The sequence below is a fragment of the Pterocles gutturalis genome, unplaced genomic scaffold, assembly GCF_000699245.1.
Source record: "Pterocles gutturalis isolate BGI_N339 unplaced genomic scaffold, ASM69924v1 scaffold20935, whole genome shotgun sequence".
Lineage (NCBI taxonomy): Eukaryota > Metazoa > Chordata > Aves > Pterocliformes > Pteroclidae > Pterocles > Pterocles gutturalis.
The window spans coordinates 18250-41289 of NW_010141346.1; the positions used below are offsets into that span (position 1 = coordinate 18250).

A 23040-nucleotide genomic window follows, 5' to 3' on the forward strand; every position below is an offset into this window, starting at 1 on the left:
AGTCTAATGTGGAGACCTTGGTCTGAAAAAAAAAGTCACTAGTAAGCATTCAGCACATCCTTTTTAGACTGCCTCATTCTGTAGAGGAACAGTGGAACAACAGAAAAGGGTTCTTGGCTGCAATCAATACTTGTAAGCCAAAAGGACAAAGATACAATTTTAGTAGTTTAGCGGAAGCAGAAGAATGGAAGCGTTTACCCAAATTTTAATGCACAAATCAACTACATTTTAAAAATTTGTCTCAGACTTAAATAATAAATAGGTGGGCAAAATATAATGCAAGACTACTCAGTAAAAGTGAATTTTTAATAATCTCACGAGATCTACTTAGAAAACAGGACTAATAATGTTCACAACCGTAAATCCAAACCCTTCACACACTTTTTTTTTTTTTTTTCCTTAACACAGCAGTGAACTGTAAACCTGCATTTACTGGTTGTCGCTTCAGTTATTTTAAATATTAACTCAAGTGTTTCCTCCTTGGCCATTTCAATTTTTAGCACCAAAATTAGCCCAAAAAGAGGTACTGGTACAGCTCGATGTTGTAAATGAATTGTTTACATATAATACTTTACATATTATACACACATACTGTACATTCACACATCCACACAAACAGGAGGCATATTTAAATGAATATATTCTGTGTTTCAATTTGTTGTCAAAGACTTAGGAGCAATGGAAATAAAGCAGAAGGGGTAGTATTTTACATAGTAGGCAACTTTAATGCTGTAGTGCACTTATAAAAAAGTCCAACTCTCCCTCCTAGCTCAGCAGCTTTTTTTTTTTAATATCACTATTCAGAAGGATGCAGAAGTTATTGCCTAAATGTTATTCTATACATTTCCATCGGAATTCTCAAAAACACTTGAAATTGCTAACTAATTTACAACTTAACTATTTTTCTTGTTACAGCTTTAATTCATTGGCAATTTTGGAAGCAATGTTTTTAAAAGCTATGGATGTTCCCGATATCCGCTTAAAGCGAACTCCATTCAGGGACAGTCTTGGCAGTTTACACACCTCCATCTCCCACTGTACAAGGTTTTCCGCATGCCCATCTCCATGGACACAGAAAAGCAAAAACCGCTCTCTTTGTTCATAGTCACAATTATTGGCATCCAGGACCTTTCGTATTTCTCTCATCATGTCATTGGGATCCATGGAGCTGGTGGTTTTCATGCTCCAGGTAAAACGCAGTGACCGAGGCTTGGCTTCCTTGTTCTCATCCTTCTGATCCACAGCTACATTGCGGCTGAAAGACAGGAATTTATTAGTTAGCAAGGCCACTACCTTCTCCACGGTTCATGTTAGTGAAGCAAACTAATACTCAACACATACTAATGGTATTAGAGCAGCATTTAGAGGCTCCGGCTGCAACCAATGCCCTGCTCTCCTAGCTGCTGTACAAACACACAGTCAAGGTAAAGCATTAGCTGTTGTGGCTGAAACAAAGGAATGGTACAATGAGTGACACAACTGGAAGTCACTGGAGTCAGGAGGACAAGGGAAATGACCTTGTGGCGGTAGAGTAACATGCATCACCTACGACTTGATTTTAAGGCAGGTTCTGCTCAAACCCCTGTTCTCAGGCCACGTGGGCAGCTGAAACACCAGGTCTGTGCTAGAAGTTTCTGGAACATTCAAATAAAGTCGACTTGTGACTAAAGAGTGGTCAGCCCAGGTCATGGGAGTGCCAGTCCATGGGAGTTGCCCACTCACACACAACGGGGATAAGCCCACGCAGAAAGATCCTGGGGATTCCTCTGCACCTCCTCCCGTGCAGTAGGTTGGAGACCAAACTCTGAGAAGGCCCACAGAGTCCCACAGGAGTCAGCTGCAAGCAGGAGGAAGGACAGCAGGACCAGGGGACCTTGCCAGGGGTCATCCACCTACTGCCCCAAGGCCAACACGTGCTGGGCTCGTTTGGTTTCACTCTGGCCTTCCTGCACTGGGAAGCGTTTGAGTTGATCACTAGGGACCCACCACTTTGTAGGCTATTGGGGTTACCTTCAACAGGGACGAAATTCTTTGTAAGTTGGTCAGTGATTTGTTTAATACCAATGACTGACAGCAGTGAAATGATGCAATCTTCTGCTGCTACAAGCTACACAGCTAAGTGCCTTTGAGGCTGAAATGGAGGAAGGAAAATTTGAAGCCACTATTAGACTCCTCCTCAACATTGCAAGTAAGGACGGCAAAAAAAAGAGGGTTACTATTACTGTCACAGTTTTAAGATATAAAGCACAAAATATCGAGGCTGCAGTTCCCAAGTCTGTAATTTTTTTTTTTTAAATAAAAATGCTTTTCCTTCGGTAAGGATAAAATTATACAGAACAAAGAAAAGAAACGTTCCAGAAATTTCCAGTGTGCAATGATTCTTTTACTTCAATTAAAAACAGTGGTCACGCAGCTGAAGAATAAGGAACTACATTTAGAACTCCAGGGAAAAAATATGACAGATTTGCTTTATGAGTATTTGTATACTGTCAGTGGCCTCTTCAAATTTGCTTGTCCTCAGGACAAGAGACTTCAATATATTGACTGTCATCCTTAAATATTTTCTGAAAATACCTAACCTAACTGACCCCAAACCATGCAGTTTAGATGTCATGCTGAGCTTCAAAGTTCAATTCACAATATTAAGTCAGGCTGCTCTTTAAAATAGTTGACAATAAATTTATGGTTACACAATGCTTTTCTTGTACCACCATTAAGCAGACAATTATTAAAAAGTTAAATAAAAACCTGATAGCAATGTCAAAACTAAATAAATATATTACTCAAATATCTATATTTAATCATTTTACCTTGTATTAGAAAGGCTTCCAGTAACTGCGAGGGTCATAGAATTACGCTGTTAAATCCAGCTACATGTTTTGCCAGATGTTATAAAATTCATTAAGCAAATTAAAGAGCACTTTGTTTTACCTTTAAGGTTTTAATTTAATAAGGCTGTAAGGGGGCAGGGGAACACCAAATTTTATTCAATGCTCATTTTATTTTAGAAAGCTTTTTCTACCTGAAAGCACTTGGGAAAACCAGCGTAAGTTTTATGATTTCTAGTACTTCTTTTACATGCAGATTTGTGAAGAAGAGCGTAACATGAAAAATACTGTGATCTGTGAATCTGTGATTTTGGAGATGAAAAATATCTTAACACACTTCAGTGGTTATCCCACACATCTGCAGCCTCACTAGAGGCAACTTACTTACATTGCTACAAGACAACAGTAAATTCTAACAACTAAAATGCAAATAAAAACACACAAGGGAAAAGACAACAGGAAAGATGAAAGTTTAGAACCAAGTCAGTCAGTGCTTTGATAGCTGTTTTGCAGACAGAAATGTTTCTTTGTTTAGTTTCAAAGCCTTACACAAAACAAAAGCTGCTGCCTGAAGCCACTATGCCACATAATAAAGGGAAGAAACGTTCAAACTCACCTAAGTAACATTTTAAACAAAAATTTTACCCTCACCTTGAGCCCTCAAATCTCCCGTTCCTCTCATATTCAGTCGGGAGCCTCATTGAAAAGAATGCAGAAGCAAAAGGAAGTGGGAAAGAGAAGACAAATCTTACACTACAATATACAATATCTGAGCAGTTGCTAAAACACACTGCAATCATAGCAAAGGTGTGTTAAAATAGAAAGCAACAAAGATGTAAAGAACTTCATAGGTCAGACCAAATTCAAAATGTAACAATGTCAAACGAAATGGAAGTCTATGAACTACAGTTTTTATAAAGACCTGTAACTAATTTTTACATTGCAAGTTTAAAAATATTAACACTGTAGAACTCATTAAATAAAGTTGAACTTCTAAAAGCAGAGATGTTAAACTAAAATTACAAAGCACATTGAAGTTATTGTACTATTTAATAAGTACTTCCTAAATGAGAAATAAATGACTCCTAATTATTTTTAGGGTAATTATACTTAAAATAAAATATATACTTGAAAAACAAAACCTATTTATAGACAAGTCTGGTCACCCTGTGTGTTTGCATGCACATCAAATCCGAGGTAGTAAGTGTTTAAACAATATCAAATTCCTTAAAACAAAAGAACAAAATGCATTTACATTTTAGCAAAAGTTTAGAGGTAAATCCAAGATTTCTCAAACTGTAACTCCACCCTACTAATTCCCACACTGACGTATCTTCCACATCTGAGCAAACTTAAGCTTTGAATCTTCTTGCATTGCTTAAAGCTACATTGCTGATTACTACCATTTTTCAAAAGCCCAGAATCAAGCAGAATCAACGTGGAAAATCACCTTCTCGTTACTGCACTGCTATCTCAGTGTTAATTCTGCTTGCAGGCAAGCTATCTTTATAAGCCTTCTTATCAAGCCTACACTAAGCTAGTACATGGCTTCATTGAATAACGTAAATTACTAAAGCAGTTTGTCTGACAGGTGTCTTGGGATACGAATATAAGAGTAAGCTTATTTACTGATGCACAGCAGTATTTATATCAGGCTGTGTGGGGTTTTACAAGGTTTAATTGCCGCATTTCCTCTCTTTTGAGGGTTGCAGTGACGGAAGAGGTTTGTAAGATGACTGCAGTCCCTGTCACAGGGGAACAGACGCTGTGCTAGCACCACGAGGAGCACGGTGGCAGTACTCGCTATATTGGAGCTCGATCCTTGCTCAAAACTCATGCTGCCATTGCCACAGAAATTCAGGTAAGGAAATGGTAAATCACTCAGCTATGAGCTCTCTGTCACAACAGCATCCGATCAGAGGTACTGCACAGCACACGGTACAACGGGGTCTCTGCTAGGAAACGTTTCCATTGACTAAGGAAACGCTGTCGCAAACAAAAAGGACAAGGAAGGTAAACGAGAAGAAAACAAGTGACAAGTCCTCAACTAATTCCAGCGCTTCAAAGTGGGTTTTTAATGGCAGTCATTTTCATGAGATCTCATGCTACTTATCTATGGTGGATATAGTAGAAGGTGGAAAAAGATTTATAAGGTCTGCATATCTCAGAACTCATCCTTCACAACAACTCTGTAGGACTAAGAAGGGGGTAGGTGGGAGCAGAGAAACCATCACATGTACCAACTGAACAAATCCACACCTTCCAGATGATCTGGGAAAGGCTTGTTTTACTGGGCAAAGCAAGCAACAAATCTGAAGATACTGCTCAACTGGAAAATCTAGAGTACTTGAACTTTAAAGAGCCTGCTGTGCTCCTACAACGTGGAAGATGACAGCTTTGTTAAGAGCAAGCATTTATGGATTTTATTTAGCTGTTTGGTTTTCGTTGTTGGTTTGTTTGTTTTTAAACTTGCAACAGAGGTTGTAGAAAATGAGAGCATAACCAGTCTCCCCAACAATAGGAGTAACAGTCTTACTGTTACTGGAACCTGTCCATAAAAGTCTAGGAGGGAAAAATCTCTAATGCTGCTCTCAGACCCTTTTTAGGCTGAAATTAAGCCAAATTGTTCTGTTTGTAAACCACTGTGGTCTAAATCTAAGAAAGGTCATTATTTACAAAACATGTGCAACTTTGAAATAATAAACACTTTTTCAAGGAAGCCTCTCAGAAAATCCTTTCTTTGTTCAGTTTTTCCATACATCAGCGTTCCATTCATTTAGCACGAGGAACCGCATTTGGTGTCACACACCCTCAAATATGACCCACCACACCAGGTTTTCGAAAGCTGTGCCAGTCTCTGGATGCTCCTTCCTTCACGAAGAACATGGTTATGGTCCAGTTCAAGAGCCCAGCACTGGTGCTTTGGGAACAGTCACTTACTGTACTGCCAGTATTGTTTTGGTGGGTCTGCAAGTCAGATGCAGCCCTGAGGCCTCTTCACTGCTAATACAATCTTTACTTCTGTGGGAAGCACAAATTTCTAGTTTATGCTTTACATTTTCTGCTTTTGCTTGTGTTTTTACATAAATTAATTTTATGGACCAAAACGGTCCTTGGTCTTGAGAACAGAACAAATATATAGGAAAGTTATGTATAGACATTGAATGAAAAATGAGAACACTATCTCCGTTAGGGTTTGTGAAAGGCTTTCAAAAATAAGAATGTTTCCATACATGTGTCCTGAGTTATGCTGTGTTTTCTGTTCTTTACATCTTTGTACACTCTGTGTTAAAAATCTAAATAAACAAAGGAAACTGCCTAAAAAGATAGGGAAAAACAGCAAAAAGTGCAAGATGCTAAAATAAGATCAATTTATGGAAATGGATAAAAGATGCTGCAATAAAATCCACAACATAGAAAGTAATTTTTGATGTCAGGAAAAAAGTTAAGACTTCCAAAATATGCAGATTGGCAAGGACAGTGCATAGTACAAGAGATATATATATATGTATATATTATATATATATTTTACCTCTGTGTATGGAGTACAATATTAGAATTCAGTAGTTTAATAAAAGGAGTGACTGATTATCTACTTTTGTTCAGCTCCCTAGAATGATGTTGCAGTACTGTATATATATACACGTGTATATATATATATATAGATATATATACACACACACACGTGCTATTGGGTTACAGTTGTTCTTTCAGTATCAAACCCAGTGAGTTTAGGTAAGATTCACAGCATATAAAGCCAGAAGAAATTGCCAAAACCCCCAACACTTTCAATTTAATTTTGTACCTACATACAGATCAGGTAGGGAGGGACACCACGCACACTTAAAATTAAAAAGCACACTCTGGTCCTGCGTAGGTGGTGTAAGACATTGCAAATCTCTTATTCAAAATATATATTCACTGAAGCTGTGGCAGCTATTTCCACATTAGTCTAAGATTCCTGGCCTCAAGTAAAAGGAAAATGTTTAAAAATTAAAAAAAAAAATTACCTTTTAAAAGTCTCAAATTTGAACAGTAACCTTCTAGTTTAAAACTGTATTCGTATTAGCATTTTTAATCTTTCTTCATAGCAGCAGAGTAACAAACTCACATGCATCCAGTTGTGGAGGCTGCACAAATCACAACTGCTTCTTTTACAAGGAATGTGACTACAAGGAGATGAAAGCTCCCTCTTACAAAGTGGTATGCACCCCACAGCTCACGACGCACATGGGGTTAAAACTATTGCTGCTGCTCAGTTTCATCTGTACACTGTGTTGGATGGTTTCTTTCCTTAACTAAGAGTCGGTGCATGTTCCTTGTCTCAAGTCATCTGTGACAATGCCAGCCAACCCAACCAACTCCAGTTCTAAACATAGCCATGTTTGGAAGAGCCCTGATTACCATTACTGTGGTGTGAAATTCACTCATTTAATTGGGGGAGTACCTTTAGATTCACACTGTGCATAATAAACCCAAATTTAAGCAGCAATTTACATATCTCAGGTCTCCATAATCTAAGTATTGCCCTGAAATGGTTTGAAAGGCTTTAAATTGTTGCATGCATAGCCTTGCATTTTGAAAGTTAAAACAGATGTCTTGTTTTTGGCCCCATCTCCCTATGTTTGAACAGTAGTTGGAAACTGAAAGTACCACCCTTTAAGAAGCAACAAGATATAACTGAACAGAGTATTACAAAATTCTACTGGAAAATTTACCTGTGGATCAAAATTGTATAACCAACTTTCATGAGCCATAATGTACTACCAAGACATGTAGCAGCTTGATTCATTCCCAAATTGTAAAACTAAATTCAATCCTTTGGGCTTGAAATGTGAATCTGACTTTTGAGCTTTTGCCTTTTGTTAATAAATTAGCATAGATGTTATACTTTTTGTTTGTAAGTGAAGTACTCTAGTTGCACTTTAGTTGCAATTCACTCCAGCAAAATGCATTGCATTTTAAAATAAATACATGCCATTTCATCTTCACTCAATCTTCCATACAAAACTGTTAGATTCACAGCTGTGTTCAGTTTGCTTCCTATGGTATCAACTGCAGACAACACTTCAAACTGACTTTTTTATAAAATATGATAAAACAAAGAGAATGTAAATTTACCATCACTTACCTTTATTTGCATGTAACCTTATGTTTTGTTTAAACTTTCATCATTGTTATCAAACACCTCATTCTTCAAACATAAGCATGCTAAGTGTATTAGTACAGACAACAGAATTACTTTGGTACTACCAACTCTATCAAAGAAAGAAGAATTCACAAGGCATGCTTAGCATCTTTGTTATACAGGTGCCACAGATTCTTAAGTATCGTCATGAGTTAATAGATTTATTCTATGCTTTCCTCTCAAGAAAGAAAGTATTTAGTTCTCAGCAGAAAGTTTAGTTTTCAGAAAACCAAGGCTAGGAAGCCAAATCTGTTGTTAATCGCAGGAGCCGCTTTTTTTTAAATATAAATAAATCCTACCTTTTGATAAACCTGAATGACATGTTTCTAAAAGAAATTAAGCCAAAATAATAATTAACAAAAAGTTTTGTACAAAATAAATTGAAAAAGCCATTTAGAGTGAAGCATGCAAAAAGACCTCTCATTTAAAATGCACAATTAAATTACACTTCAATACATTCTGAGATTAGGCAGATAGATGATTTAGGGTCTGAAGAGTCAAACTCTTACCACTGCAACTTCCAAACTTATTTTTTTCTGGGAAATACGCCACCAGTAGTTATTATAAATTGAAATACATACTGGTATCAAAACACTTCAAAACTCATAATCTGCAAGGTCACATAAAAATATGTTTGGATTGTCTTCAAGTATTTCAAATAGAACGCAAAAATCAACAATTCTACTATAATTAGATCACAAGTATCTTCAGAGTTAGGGTTTCTCCCTTCTTTCATAACATTAGATCAGCCATGTTGTGCCAAAAACTGCCTTAAATATTTAGTCAATTTAGTGGCAGAAGCTGTAACAATTGCCTACACCAGAACATAATTAAGTTAATAACCAAAAGAATCCTGATTCCCCCCTAGAGAATGCTAGCGTGGATTAACAGGTTTTAAGGAATTTTTAAAAAATCTTATTTAAGGAGACAAGACATAACCATGTCCTTTGATGGGACCATCATCTCCTTCATAGCTTGTACAGCACCTAGTATAACAGAGCCTCAACCATAAGAGGTCCTCCAAGAGCAAACTTAACCATCTGCAATAGCGCTATTGTGTTACAACTGCACGTTATTTAATCAAGTCCAGATGGAATTTAAACTATTGTCAAAAGTAGTGGAGAAAAAAATCCTTCAAGAAAACCACAATGCACTGCAAAAGTTGAAATTTGGAGGTAATGATAGAAGTTTGAATGCTGCCTAAACAACTGAGTGACACACAATGCTAAATGGCATGGTCTAGCAGCACAAGTGAAAAGCTTGCACGTTCACAGTTTGAGAGTCCACATTTGGAACATCAGATGGAAAATTAAGTAAGGATATTACAAACAAAAGTACAGAAAGATGTGCCAAAAGCATGTCTTTGATTAAGACTTCACTTGACAAAAAGCAGATGACTTAATTCTTAAAAAAAAATAAATTAATCTTTTATCTCTCTCTCTCAACAGAAAAAGAAGGAGAAAAAAAAAAACAACAAAAAAACCAAGGAAGTGTTAGCTGGGAGAGAGCTGAGCAGGGTAAAAATTTACCAAAGGCTAGGCTGACACGTTTTTGTTCTTCACAGAAACAACTTTTACATTTTGAAATAACTTCACTCTCTAAATTGATATCAGCCAGTTGTGAGAAACTGGAGTTTGGCTTAGCATGATTTTGTAGGAACAGGAGACTTTGAGGAGAATGCTGAGGAGGCATATATATTTCACAGAAAAGAGAGGAGGGAAATGGCTTGGTGCTGATGTGATAGAAGCCTAAACCAAAAGGAAGCAAGCCAAGATCAGAATGGTATATTCCAAGAAATGTCACATGATGCGGAGGGTACAAAAGCATGTAGATTATCTTAAGGCAAAGATAAACAAACCCTCACTTCTGCAAACACAAGCTGTGGATATCGGAGTGGTCTGAAGTATGTGGCATGTGAACCAACAGGTTTTAAATATAGAAGGAAAATAGGTGGCTTTCAATGTTAGTGTTTGTAATTTAAAATCATACATGGATTTGAAACTAGAAATCCAATTAGAATAAAAACTGTTAGTGCAGGAACAACACCTGCTTAAGTTAGGCTTTGGCTAGACCAACACACCTTCACACCAAAACCAGAATCTGCACATGAACTAAAGGTCAAAACAGGAATAAGTTTTTCAAGGTTTGACCAGACTCCTGCCTAGACCGAAGCCATAGTACTGCCGTTATTTTAAGATGACCTATGCTAGCACTACTGCCAAAAGAAGCTTTTGTCTCCTGCCCCTACCCTTTCACCTGTGATCTTTCTGTTCGCGTGTTGCCAGCAAGATTATTCTGGAAATATTAACAGCCTAAGTGATTGGAAAACACAACCTGAGCTTCTAATGCTATGTTAAATATCACGACTGGGATCCCAGTTTATGCTGTCTACTGACATACCATGCAGTCAGAGAGCAGCTTTTGAACTGAGCTGAAATATTTCAGATCTGCAGCATTTGTACCTCAGACATGAGGATAAAGAACACAGAAGAAACAGCACAGACCAGGCTGTCTCATTTTCTATCTCATTTGATTCAACTGCTAAAAACAAATGGTTTCTGTAACCAAAAAGAACTATAGAAAAAATAAGTTGCAGAAATTCTTAAGCCATTAACATTAAGCCACAGAAAATGTGGCCAAAACAACCTAAGCAATGAACAACTAGGTACACCTACTACCCAATAAAAAGGAAATGTTGCATTACCATGTTAAAGACATAACTTACCTTCTTGTTAGTTTTGAAGTTAGTTTACTAAATAGATTAGTGGAACCCCTGGTTCGAGTCTGTGAGAGTGGTGTTGCTTCATGGGATAGACTGGGAGAGGCTGGTGGTCCGTTGTAGGTAGCAGTACGTCGCTCTCTGAGCTGGCCGTGGAAAGTGCTCCGACTAGCTGTTCCTCTGGGGAAACGAATACGATCAGGTGTGGTTGCACTGCTAATGCTGTGAGTTGAAGCAACAGGAGTTCTTTGATCGGGAATAGTGCTAGAGCAGAAAACAAAAAACAATGCTAGAACTTTACAGAAGCACTACAGTTCTGCAGGAAACACAACACACTATATTCTACAGTAAAGCATAAGCAGACACTTTTATATAGGTTGGAAATAGCAACATTATTACAGCACTGTATAGAATCAAAACTTGTTAGGATTAAGAGGCTGCCGAAACAGAAACCTACACACGCAAAAAAATTCAACAGGAGTATCCTGGAAAAGACCAGATAAAGCTAGGCATAAAATGTTTCACTGAGAAGACTGATAAAAGAATAGACGAGTAAAGTTTCCTCCCAGGAAAGAGAAGCAATAGGTAACTTTATATATACATCTTTGAAAATCTTGCTAATTTGAAAGTATCCTACACAACAGTCTCTACAAATGAACTGCTCCAAGTAGTGAAGTCCTTCAGGATATACAGTTAAAGTCTCCCACAAACTTTGACAATAGGGAATGTCCAATACTCCTAACACTAGGAAAAAAATTAAGGTTCATTATTGCAGGATTATGTCACAGACAGCCTGACACACCACAAGACAAATGTAAACAGGACTAAAAAAATGAGGAAACACACATCTTGTGGGCAAGATATACTAGAACAATCTAGGACTAAAATTCCACAGCACAAAGTTAAGAAGCAGTGGGTATAAGTTAGTTTCACAACGATTTCAGGTTCTTACATAGGCCTGAAGTTATCTGCGCCATTGTCTATTGGAGGCAACATCATCTTCGTGTGCACAGAGGCTGACATGGACATCGACTTCTGATGTCGCAGCCGAACACTGGAGAAGGATGTAGTACAAACTGAAGCAGGGCTAGCTGCGTAAGCGAACATTTCTGTCAGGCTGTGAGGGGGTTTGGGTTCAGGCAGAGGCAGAAAGAAGAGCATGATGGACCAACAACAAACTAGTGCATAGAAAAAAAGCAAACTTTTCCTTCTATTAACTGATTTACCAAAGAACACGAACTCTAACAGCCCTCTTCTATGTAAACAGCAGTAACTACCCTGCACTCCCCTTAAAAAGCATCCTCACTGTAGCACTTGACATCTATGAAGTGATCATTCTCTTACCATTAGCATTAGTTTGTGGTGATACCCTCCTTGATGTACAGAACCTGAACAACTCAAGTGTTCTGTGCCAAAGCACTAGTATGAAGCACTGATGTAACCAGTACTGGTCTTAACATTAAAAAAAAAAAAAAAAAAGGCATTAAAAAACCACCAACTGCACTTTCCAAAAGTCTGATGATAGCTCCATTGCTGCAGTGAAGTACTCTGTTTTCAGAATGTATTCACGTTAAAAGAAATCAATGTAAGCTGGGCAAGCTGTCAAATCTTGATCTATGTCTGATAACTGAGGGACTTCACAGGCACAACAGAAAACAACAATATCACGATCTTTAACAAGGCAGGAGGGGCCCAAACAAAACGGCTACAATTAATCAACCTGTACCTATAGGAGGCAATGAATAACACCTGGCATTCTCTGAAGGAAGAGGTATGACTGTTTAAGAGCATCTCATATTGCTTGGCCAAAAACCTTACAGTCTCCAAATTACTATTCAGGCTTTGAAGGAAGGTCTACAGTGCTGTCTTAGCAGAATGGCTAGTAAGCTGCCAGCTGTATAATATGTCAAAATAGAAGCAAGAAATCTTTTTCTTTCTTTGAGCCAAAATACTCTTTGCAGCCTTCACATTACCTAGTAATGATAAGGATGGGAGAAAACTGAGAGGCCGCAAGATGTATTGGGGCTTTCAGGCTACCACACCATATATAATTCATCTTAGGTTTGCTTTAAAAGTAAGCCAATTGTATTCAGAAATATTGCTCAAGGTTAAGGAATCAGTAATTGTCAGTTAGTTTCATGACACTGCATGTTTACTTCTGAGCTACTTCATAGTTCCACATACTGAAATTCAAGTCCTGTTATCTCATTCTAGTATGTCAGACTTTGGAGAGGTGAATGTTAGTCCATCTACAAGTATCAGCTGACCCACTTCTCAGGCTTAGCTCTCAAAGCACTAGTAGAAAACACCTCACAGCTCACCTATCAGAACTGCTGGCTAAAATGGTTAACAAAATCTACTTCGTTTTGGTTTTAACTTTTCAGAATCTAGAAAACTTAATCTGAGTCATGCATGCATCTCTCCACACTGCTGAATCCACAGCAGGATGCCACCTACAGCCACGATGACAACAAAGCCTGCCACACAGCCCAGCTTTTACACTACCCCAGGGTATTCAGAAATTGTAAGGAAATGGACACTCATCTCAAAAGCAATACCTTGATGTCAAGTAAATCCCCAAATAATTGGTCACTAGCCAGCCTCTCAAGCACTTCTAGTTCCTTCCCTCTCATTTTGTTGCAAAAGATAAAGGAGAAAGAATCTAGCTTAGTCACGTGCCTCCAAAGATGTGATAGCTAAAGGAATCAATAAAGGTACCATGGACACTCATCTCAAAAGCAATACCTTGATGTCAAGTAAATCCCCAAATAATTGGTCACTAGCCAGCCTCTCAAGCACTTCTAGTTCCTTCCCTCTCATTTTGTTGCAAAAGATAAAGAATCTAGCTTAGTCACGTGCCTCCAAAGATGTGATAGCTAAAGGAATCAATAAAGGTACCAGAGCACATATTAAAGCATTTATATTTCTTCCTCTGAAGCTCTGCTAGAAATCAGCTTCCTTGGATTACTAGCCTGGGAACACAGAAACAGTGTGCTAACATTCACCAATTACTGCCAAGGCTTATTAAAAATCTGAGGCTGTTGTAATTCATTTGTGTTACAAATTATTTAAAGCAATTGCCTATCATTATGAAGAGTGTTTCATGAGTCCCCAAGTGCGTTAATTAATGCTCAGGCTTTGGAGGAAAGCCAGAGTCATCTCCAGCAGAATGCCTGTGTCAGCCACACAACGTGTTAAAGTAGGGATGTGAGACCTAAAAACCCTTGGTTTCTACGAGTCTGGCATGGGGTCTTCAAGACTACCTTCTCCAACATCAGGTCAACTAACTGCCTATCAATTCTTCAAAGTTTCCATAACTTCATAAATAGTGCCTTCTCAGAATTCAGTGTGCAAAATAAAACGAGAACAGGCAACATTTTAACATCTTCCCTACAGAAAGAAGAGGGACTTCAAATGTGCACATTTTGCCTTTTAAGGAAAGTCTCTCAAGTTGTCACTGGGTCACAGTCAGTGTCTGACTGGCTATGGAAAATCTAAAATCCAATCTGTAGCAAACCATTTACAGTATTTACTCCTGTTTTTAACATTTGCCACCAACAGACATTTCAAAAGCACAGAAAATATTTTTAACAAAACCTTAGATTCATACAAAGCTCAGGTTTACTTCAGATGTTGCTTCACTGAAGAAAAAACATTACAAGTTTCTAAAGCTACTTTCAGCCAAGTTGAGAGTACAGTAATACTAGAGATACTACAGAAACACCTGAAGGCAGGCAGAATTCGTTCTGAAGAGCCAGTCACATCAATAGCCACATTTATTGAGCCTCTGTTAAAGGTCCCTGCATTTCATGTGATCAATCAAGCCTTTGCCCAGTTTCAGCAAAATATATTCAGACACAAGTTCTGAAGTCTGTGCCAAATCTTTTCTTGTTTTAACCCTCTATAAAGAGTTATGAAAGTAGCAATCAAAAATAAACAATACAAGCTACAAAGATTCTTTTTTCCCAACAGTGAAAATATAAATGCTCAGACATTTCAAATGACCCAAATAGGGCTAAAGTTTGCAGGATAAGCACATGATGCTTGGATATCATATTGACAATAAAAGGTAGATTACAAAAGGATAACCAACTATGGATATAAAGCAGAATTAACATAGTTGCCAAGTAGTATTGAATATTAACTTTGAGCTTAATGCCCATATGAGACAAACCAGAAAGACAGCAGTTTGCTGAGAAACTCAAAGCTGGGGAAAAAAAAAAAAAACCAAAAAAAAACTTCAAAAGACAGCTCCAACAGCTCCTTAGGAATATGAAGTTACTCCTAAATTAAGGGGACATCTGAACCTCAAGCATTCCTAGTAAACAATATCTAATAAATTTAAAAAATGTAATAAAGAAAAAAATGTAATAAAGAAATTGTAGACAAGATACTGCAAAGATATTAGTTTAAAGATGAATAAAAATGTTATTAAACAAAGAAATCAGGCAATCAAATCTGATCAAACCTATTTTGGACAGGAAGATTCATTTATCAAAGAGAGTTTGGAAAGAAAAAAGCTATTAACCTATCAAATCACAGAAAGGATGGTGAGGTTTAATCTAAACAAACTTGGTGACATTAACAAGGACTAACCAATGAAGGCTGAGACAGACACACCAAGAGACAGTACCAAATAGCTGTGCTGTACTTCACAAGACAGTTGACTGCAGGCCTAGCTGGCCAGCTAGACTTTTGGCACTCTTCAGACTTATACTTGACTTTTTCCTTAATCACTTTCAGTTTGCAGAAAACTAGGAGGAAGAAGCAGGGTCAAAATCATGTTCTTTATCCCTAGGATCCAGGGGTCAAACAAGGGACAGACAGACTTTCCATTGACCATCACAACTTTGCCATTCTTCCTTATAAACTGATGAAAGAAAGGGGAAAAATTCTCTGCAAAAAATGGCACATCTTTCAACAACACGAGCCGAAATAAAAGTATTTTCTTCCCACCCTTTAAAATATATCATAAAATTAGGAAGGGGTGGAGAAAATTGGGAAGAGTAGGAGAGACATATACATTCCTCCAAGCTTAAGCATTTTTAATAAGTACTAGCTGTCTGGGTGCTCTCCTGGCAACAGTTAACTACTTAATTGTTACCAGCTTTTGCAAACAGTAAAATTCTGTGAAGAAAAGTTAGTTGGAACTTAAAACATCTCAGCCAGCCAGGAAATTTGGTGATATTCTTCACAAGTGTTACTCTATACCTAATGTCTACATTCACTATTATATTTATTTTCTACAGCTCTCCTCAGTCTTTGGTACATAGGGAAGGATGACACTAGACGTCGTTATAGTGCTAACACACGAACTGGTTAACTCCAGCTCCACTGCATGCTCCAGTCAGGCTTTCATTCAGTAAAATAAGAGGAAACCTGTTTTTCTCTGACTGTTTTCACTCAGAATATAGAGATCTCAGTGCTTCCCTTCTCAAGAGGAGTTCTGTAAATACTGGGAAGCAATTAGACTGCAAGGATATCAGTAAGGAATGTTATTAGTCCAGGACAACGGCCCATCACTGTTTCATCTTTGCTCAGAAAAAATTTACTTTCTCCCTGAGACTTTGTCAAAAAAACAGTATTCCAAACAATCCCAACAAAGTACAGTTTAGAGTGAAATGTAAAACGATAATGGCCCAAGAGAGATGGATTTTGTAGCTTGACAATAAACAAGCCTCTTCTGCAAGCATGTGCTGCTTGGCCACAGGAATTAACAACTGATTTAAGATGAAGGCTGTACAAATACGACATGTATATAACCAGAAATTAGGATCTTACTTTTACATTCAAAGCATAAAGACTGTATGAATTAAGCATAGAAAAAAACCCCAAACATACTTACAGGTGTTCCAAAACCAAAGATCTGTACTCACCTTTCATTAAGAATTACACTAGAATATTACTGATTTTTAAATCAGGCATTACGGTTTTTTGGAAATGTGAAGACAAGGGACACACACCACAGGAAGACATTTCATATACCTGTTCTCCTTGCCATTTTGTATCACTGAATGCCTATCAGCAGTGGTTCTTTCACTACAAACATATGTGTTGCGCCGTGTCATTGCTCCAGGGGCAGTATTATTCTACAATTAGAAAAAATAGGCTTGTTATTCCCTGCAAAAGGCTCTTCTGGGGTTAAGTCTACATATAATTGAAGGCTGTTTTACTTTATGCTAGTTCTACACAGTTATAAAACTTACAATAACTAAATAAGTTCATATACAAACACCTTGCAGTATTTTTAAGTAATAATGCAATCAGAAAAAGTAATTTTAACAAGTTCTTGCATTTCATGTTGATAATTCAAAACTAATATCGCTTAAAGTTTTCAATTACCCATGTTATGAATTACAAATTCTCAGCATGTATAGCATCCATCTACATCTGGATAGCCTATGTCTTTATAGCCTATTTTTGAAATACTTTACCACTTGTAGACTGTAGAATTTTCCTTTAAGTTAAAATCATACCCTTAAACAAGATAGGAAAAGCAAAGACTTAAGAAACAAATGTGGCAAAATTCAGTGGGAAGGTAAACATGAACTTTTAAATATTAAAATAGTATAAAACACTAGACAAGTTTTAAAAACAGGGAAGAATAAGTCAAATTAAAGAGACAAATTGAATAGAATTTTAATACATTTTTAAAAATATATACATTTAAATGCAAGCATAATACACTGAGGACAAGAGAACCAGGGGAACTTAAAACTACAGACCTTAATTTAGAGGGGAGAAAAGAAATAGAATTACTTTGCCTCTGTCTTTACAGAGAAAGAGGGTGGAGATATGCCCAAGTTGGCGGTCAATTTTCCAGGAACGACTGAGAAGCTAGGTAATTCACAGATAACAAAATTATAAAAAGTTAGATGCAATTACTGCAGGAAAAGCATGGCGGTCCAGATAAACATGCACCCCCAGGTTGAAGAGGAAGTAGAAGCCGGCAAGCCTTATATTTTTTCTCCCCATCCCAAGAACATAACACAGGAAACTGCATATGGTTGGAAAGTGAAAAAACCTTTAAAAAGTTTCTTTAAAGAAGAGGATCATGGGGCAAAGCAGGAAGCAAAGTAGGCCATTAACTTTAAACATCACTGCTGGGGAAAGTCTTGGAGGAGGCTAGCTTAAGGGAATGACTGGTCAGGACCTGGATAAGCACATGTTGAGTAAGGATGGCCACTAAGAATCAGGCAGGGACTTCATGCTCAACTAACCTTTTGGAGTTCTTTGAAGAATTACTGCTATGATAGACAAGGGAAATTCAGTGGATTTTTACAATATCATTAAGAAAAGGTTTCACATAAATGGTCACAGTAGAGAATCATGGGAAGAAGGATAAAAAAGAGACAGGAAAAACTAGTTCAAACACAAAAGGAGAGTAGCCAAACCTTTGTTGTTTCCAAACCTGAAATAAAACTGTTAATGTGGGATATTCTCAATAACAAACAAAAGCTCCTCTGGTGCCTTAAGGCAAAATATTGGCTATACAGGGAGTCTCAAGTAGTGCAATTCCTGAGCTGCTGATTTAACAATGAAGCCATCTTGTCTGTTAAAAGACTACCAACCTGGTTTACCTCTTTAGGTGAGCGTACAAATAAAAATTCAAGCACAAACTATGCGTACTCCTGGTTGTTAAAAAATACAAAGAGTACCAAGATTAATTAAATCATAAGATGTATGTAGTTGTCTCAAGGGTTCTCAAGTACTCTTCACTGGATATTCCTTAGGGATAGGCACATGCCAAGCATCAGCAGAAGTCCTCCTGGCCCTTTCCTTGTACTTTATTCCTCACAGGCCCCTCGCCTTCAAAACTGTTTATTTGTTTCAAATCTGTTTATTTTAAAAAAACCCATTAATGCTTCTACTGTCCTCTGACACTTGTCACTGTGAAAACTCCCCTCTCTTCACTAAACTTGCTAGCTATGAAGCTGTGTACCGAATGTGAAGTTTTGTTTATAAGTTCTTGAGAGGTCAAGCTGTGCAAGCCACTTTGTGGAGCCCTTGCAAACCCATGGTACACTGAAGTACTACATATTAATATTTGCATATAATTGTGTCCTGTGTTCCTGAACATATTAGAGAATTAAGCACCTAAAATACCCAACAGTGTTCTTCTGGTGGAAAATACACACAATAAAAAGGGTCACTTCCTTCCTTCCATGTGCTCCCTTAGAACATTAAATGTTTGTTTCCGTTGAAGACACCATTTAACATTAGAATGTACTGTGATGTTGCACCTTTAGAAAGATAAGACAGCAATCTCTCTGCTGGATGAAACTGCAAAGACTATACATTTTCAGCTTTGGGAGTGGACAAGTTTTGGTATTGATATCTGAAATCAGACGACTCTAAAGACACACTTTCCCAGCCCTTTCTGGAAAGCAAAGACAGAAGGATCAGTATACATTTTTTTCTGTGGTGCTCTGATTTCAGAGGTTGCAAGAGGAGATTTAAGCATTTCAAGCTTTCAACTTTCAGTTTTCGCAAGAATACAGTCTTGGTATTTGGGATTTTACACTTTTTAGCACACGACTTCCCATGATTAATCAAGGAGGTTCTTCAGCTATGACTTTTTTGTTCACCTGATCTACAGATCACATTGCACAGCTGCACAGCACAGGAAGCCTGAACCTGGTGTCAACAGCACCATGCTCCCTGATGGAATGACAGACCCTAGGGTTAGGGTTGGCTGCGGAAGTTCCTCCTCATGGCACTGTCCGCCTTCTTTGCAGGAGGTGTTTATACTGCAAAAGCACATGTTGAGACAAGAGGTCCAACCACGGCACAAAGGATGAATTTGTGGCACAGAGTCCTTTTCCTAGCGAGTCTTGTGCCCACTGGTTAGGCAGGCTATTTTTCACATTAAGAGACACCAAGGCAAGGACTGATGCAAAACTTTCAAAGAATCAGCTTCTGGCTTATAATAATGAACCAATCTATTTACTTAAGAGCACTAGTATGTTTTTTGGTCCTAAACTATTTTCCAACATAAAACTGGAAGAGGAGAATACATGTTCTTAAAGCTATACTAAGGGCCCTGGGGCAGCCTTATTACAAGCATTGAGGAAAAATCCAAAGCTGTGAGTAATAGACAAGGAGTTATTAGAACAAGAAGTTACTACTTGCTGCTAACTATGCAACCCCTGTAGCAGGTTTTAATTTTTAATTTGGTATTTGCCCAATTAACCTGAAGCTTTTTGTTGGGCACTTGTTCAGCTTGCAGAACTATTTAGCTTGCAAGAGTTTAAACACTCCCTCAAACTTTAGAAGTACAGCTTGGAGCCCCTTACTCCAACCCGACTTGGCTATCTGCTCTACAAGCACAACTCTTATCCTTAAGTGCATGCTTGTAGGCTTTGTTATTTAACAAGAGCAGCACGCTCTCTGGCTAAAAGTCTCCAGACGAAGAGTTCTATTGCTTTTGCTGTATCTGTCAAAGTAATAACTGTTTTTAGACAGTATTTTTCTGTCTCTTCAGTGATTATCTCATTATATTACTGATTTTAGGACTTAAGTGTTCAGTGAGAAAACAAACTCTACCTCAAACTTTCTTCAGCTTCAGGACAATATGCTAACTCCAACACCCTTTTTTTCCTTCTAGATGCATGTTAATACTTGAGGAAATAAAACTCCCTAATCAGTTCCAAGAACTGTGTGCTTCCCTCCATTCCCAACAGCCGGAAAGCAAAAGACTAGCTGGAGGAGGCAGGGAAAGCATAAGTCTGACTCATGACCTTGTACCACTGCTTGTAAAAGCCGGTTGGATCAGTTGCACACTGAATCAGAAAAGACAAGTATCCTGTGGTTATGAGCTGAAATTTTATTTCAGCTACAGTAGTATGAAATTTGAAATCAGACTATAGAATAAATCCCCAGCATTTGGGAGTGGTATAGAACAGCAGATCAAAACACTAAAGACACTAAATGTAAAATATGCTCTAACTGTGATGCAAAGCTCTTGAATAAGGCACTACACGACACTGAGTGAAGTCCAATGTAGGACAAAACTGATTTTGATACCATTTTGAGACTCAGTAGCTACCAACTGTCATGTAAGAAGAAACAAAGTCTGAATGGTTTCTGGACAGATCAAAAACCAACAAGGGAAAGGGCAGGGGACCAGAAAAATCAGAAATGGGTCCCCCAAAATCATGAGCTTTTGTTCACATTTATGATTAACAGTGACTGCAGTAGAAGACGTGCCTAAGAAATCTCTAACTGCAATCCTCCAGCCAAGTCACTATCAGTCACTAAGCCAACTGACAATACAGAGCCAATAAAGCAAAACAAATCTTATTTTACTTCTTTTGCTTCAGATTGTCAAAAAGCTGTGAGCTCAGCAAGTTCTGTTCTCATTTGTTCTAAGTAATGGTGCTAAGTATATGAATAAGTATGACAGCTTTGTGGGGTAAGATTTTAAAAAAAAAAAACAAACCTCAATTTTAAGTTAAAAAAAAATTGGAAAGTTATTTCTTCTGAAAAGAAGTTTTTCAATACAGAACCCCAAAGTTTTACAAATTAAATGGTACAAGACTCAAGAGTTATTATATGAAAATAGATTTCCAACTTTGCTTTAGAGGGAGGCACCACAGAATATACAAGCTAAAGCCAAACTGAACAAAGGATTTTCCTTCATTTGGCACACTGCCTACTGCTCAACCCTGTAAATTCACTTTTTATGAACCATAGTGGGTGGTTTTTTTGTTGTTGTTGAGATTTAGGGGCAGGTGGGGGAAGTCCACAAGGACAAAAGCCAGGCACACTGCTTTTAAATACATGTTGAAATACACCCTTGAACATTTTTTAGAGATGCTTTTCTTTGATAATCTTAATATACATAACTATGACTTGGTACAGTCTGAGAACAAAGATTAGGTGGCTCCTTACACACATGAAACTATAAAACATGGTAATAAAAACTGAGATTTCATTCTTCCGTATGGAAGCCAGAGAAGAGTAGCTGGTGATACCAGAAATAACTCTCATGAAATTTCAGGAGATAACCTCTGGGTTCAGTTTCTTTTTTCTTTCTTTTAGATGATTATTTGATACCCAGGTTACATCTGTTCACTAACAACTACCAGTGCTAACTGTTAACACCTACTAACTACTTCAGGAATATTAAGAGCTAACTTGAGTAGCTGACTGATGCAGCAGAAAAAATAAGGCAAGAGTATGAGATACCTACATTTACTCCTGATGAAAAGTAAAATTAGCACCACTGATAAATCACAGGTTGAACACTTTTTCACCCCGCAAAAACATTTAATTGTTTTGATAAATAAGCGTTTCTACTTACACTAGGAACAGCTGAACTTTTCTTACGTTCAGGAATATCAGCCTTATTGGGATTGCTGGCATTTCCAAGCATTGGACTAGCTGGTGCAATTCCTCTTCCTGCAACAGCACTACTGCTGGATTTTCTTGACTGAATTCCTTCCTCTTTGAGGTCACTGTCTGTAGTACTAGTCTGGCTTCTTTTAGGATATGCCACTACTGAGGGGATGGATGGTCCAGCTTGAAAAACAAACAAAAGAAACAGGAAAAGGATTTTTTCTTCTCAGAAGTTCAGTAGCTATTTTTTTCACTACAATGGAAATGTACTCACACATAAGAACCAAAATAATTAACACTGGGAATCAGAGTTGCAAAAAGGTAATTATTTAAACTATCAAAATACATACATTTCAGAAGACAGTAAAATATTGTGAAAAAGAAAAACCTGTCCAGGTGAAGATACTACTTGATTTCCATGAAAGAATTATGAATTTCATGGAGGCCTCTGGTGTTTGAGTATTGACACTGGTTTGTCTTGCTAGGAAAAACCCTTCAGAGTAATCTTAAAGACACTTAACAAGTGAGTCATTCACACCAGACGATCCTTCATTAGCACAAAGCTGGCACATGCTGTTCAAGCCAATTTCTGATAAAACGGGCTCTTGAGACACATGCCTGGTGACACAACCCTGGACCACCAGTGGCACTAACAGTCAGCAGCAGACTGTGCTCCTGGAACTGGCCGGAACTGGTGGCAGTTTGCCACTACAGCCTCCTCAGGTGTGCTAGGAGCACCCAAGTATCAGGCAGCACCTTCAACAGTTCCAAGCTCCCTCCTGCTTTAATAGGTTCCTGGACACCGGGAAAAGCCTGTGGGGATGTCAGGATTGTGTTTTCTGCTGTCTCAATTACACCTCCTCAGAAGAGGATACATCAACAGACATCAATGTTGTAGTTAGTGTTTTAATAACAACTAACCAAAAAGTACATGTATAAACAGACATGTATAAAAAAATTATATA

General features: G+C 37.8%; 1 protein-coding gene across 1 annotated transcript; it reads right to left on the reverse strand.

The window, feature by feature from the left end:
• Positions 1–285: 285 nt before the first annotated feature.
• On the reverse strand, positions 286–22258 carry LOC104469483 (MAP/microtubule affinity-regulating kinase 3-like; the record flags this gene model as incomplete). Its single annotated transcript, XM_010083996.1, has 7 exons — positions 286–1255; positions 3480–3524; positions 8316–8342; positions 10742–10999; positions 11688–11852; positions 16721–16824; positions 22041–22258. Coding segments are annotated over 7 exons (1163 nt in total), but the record flags the coding sequence as incomplete, so codon positions are not given.
• Between the last annotated feature and the right edge of the window lie 782 nt (positions 22259–23040).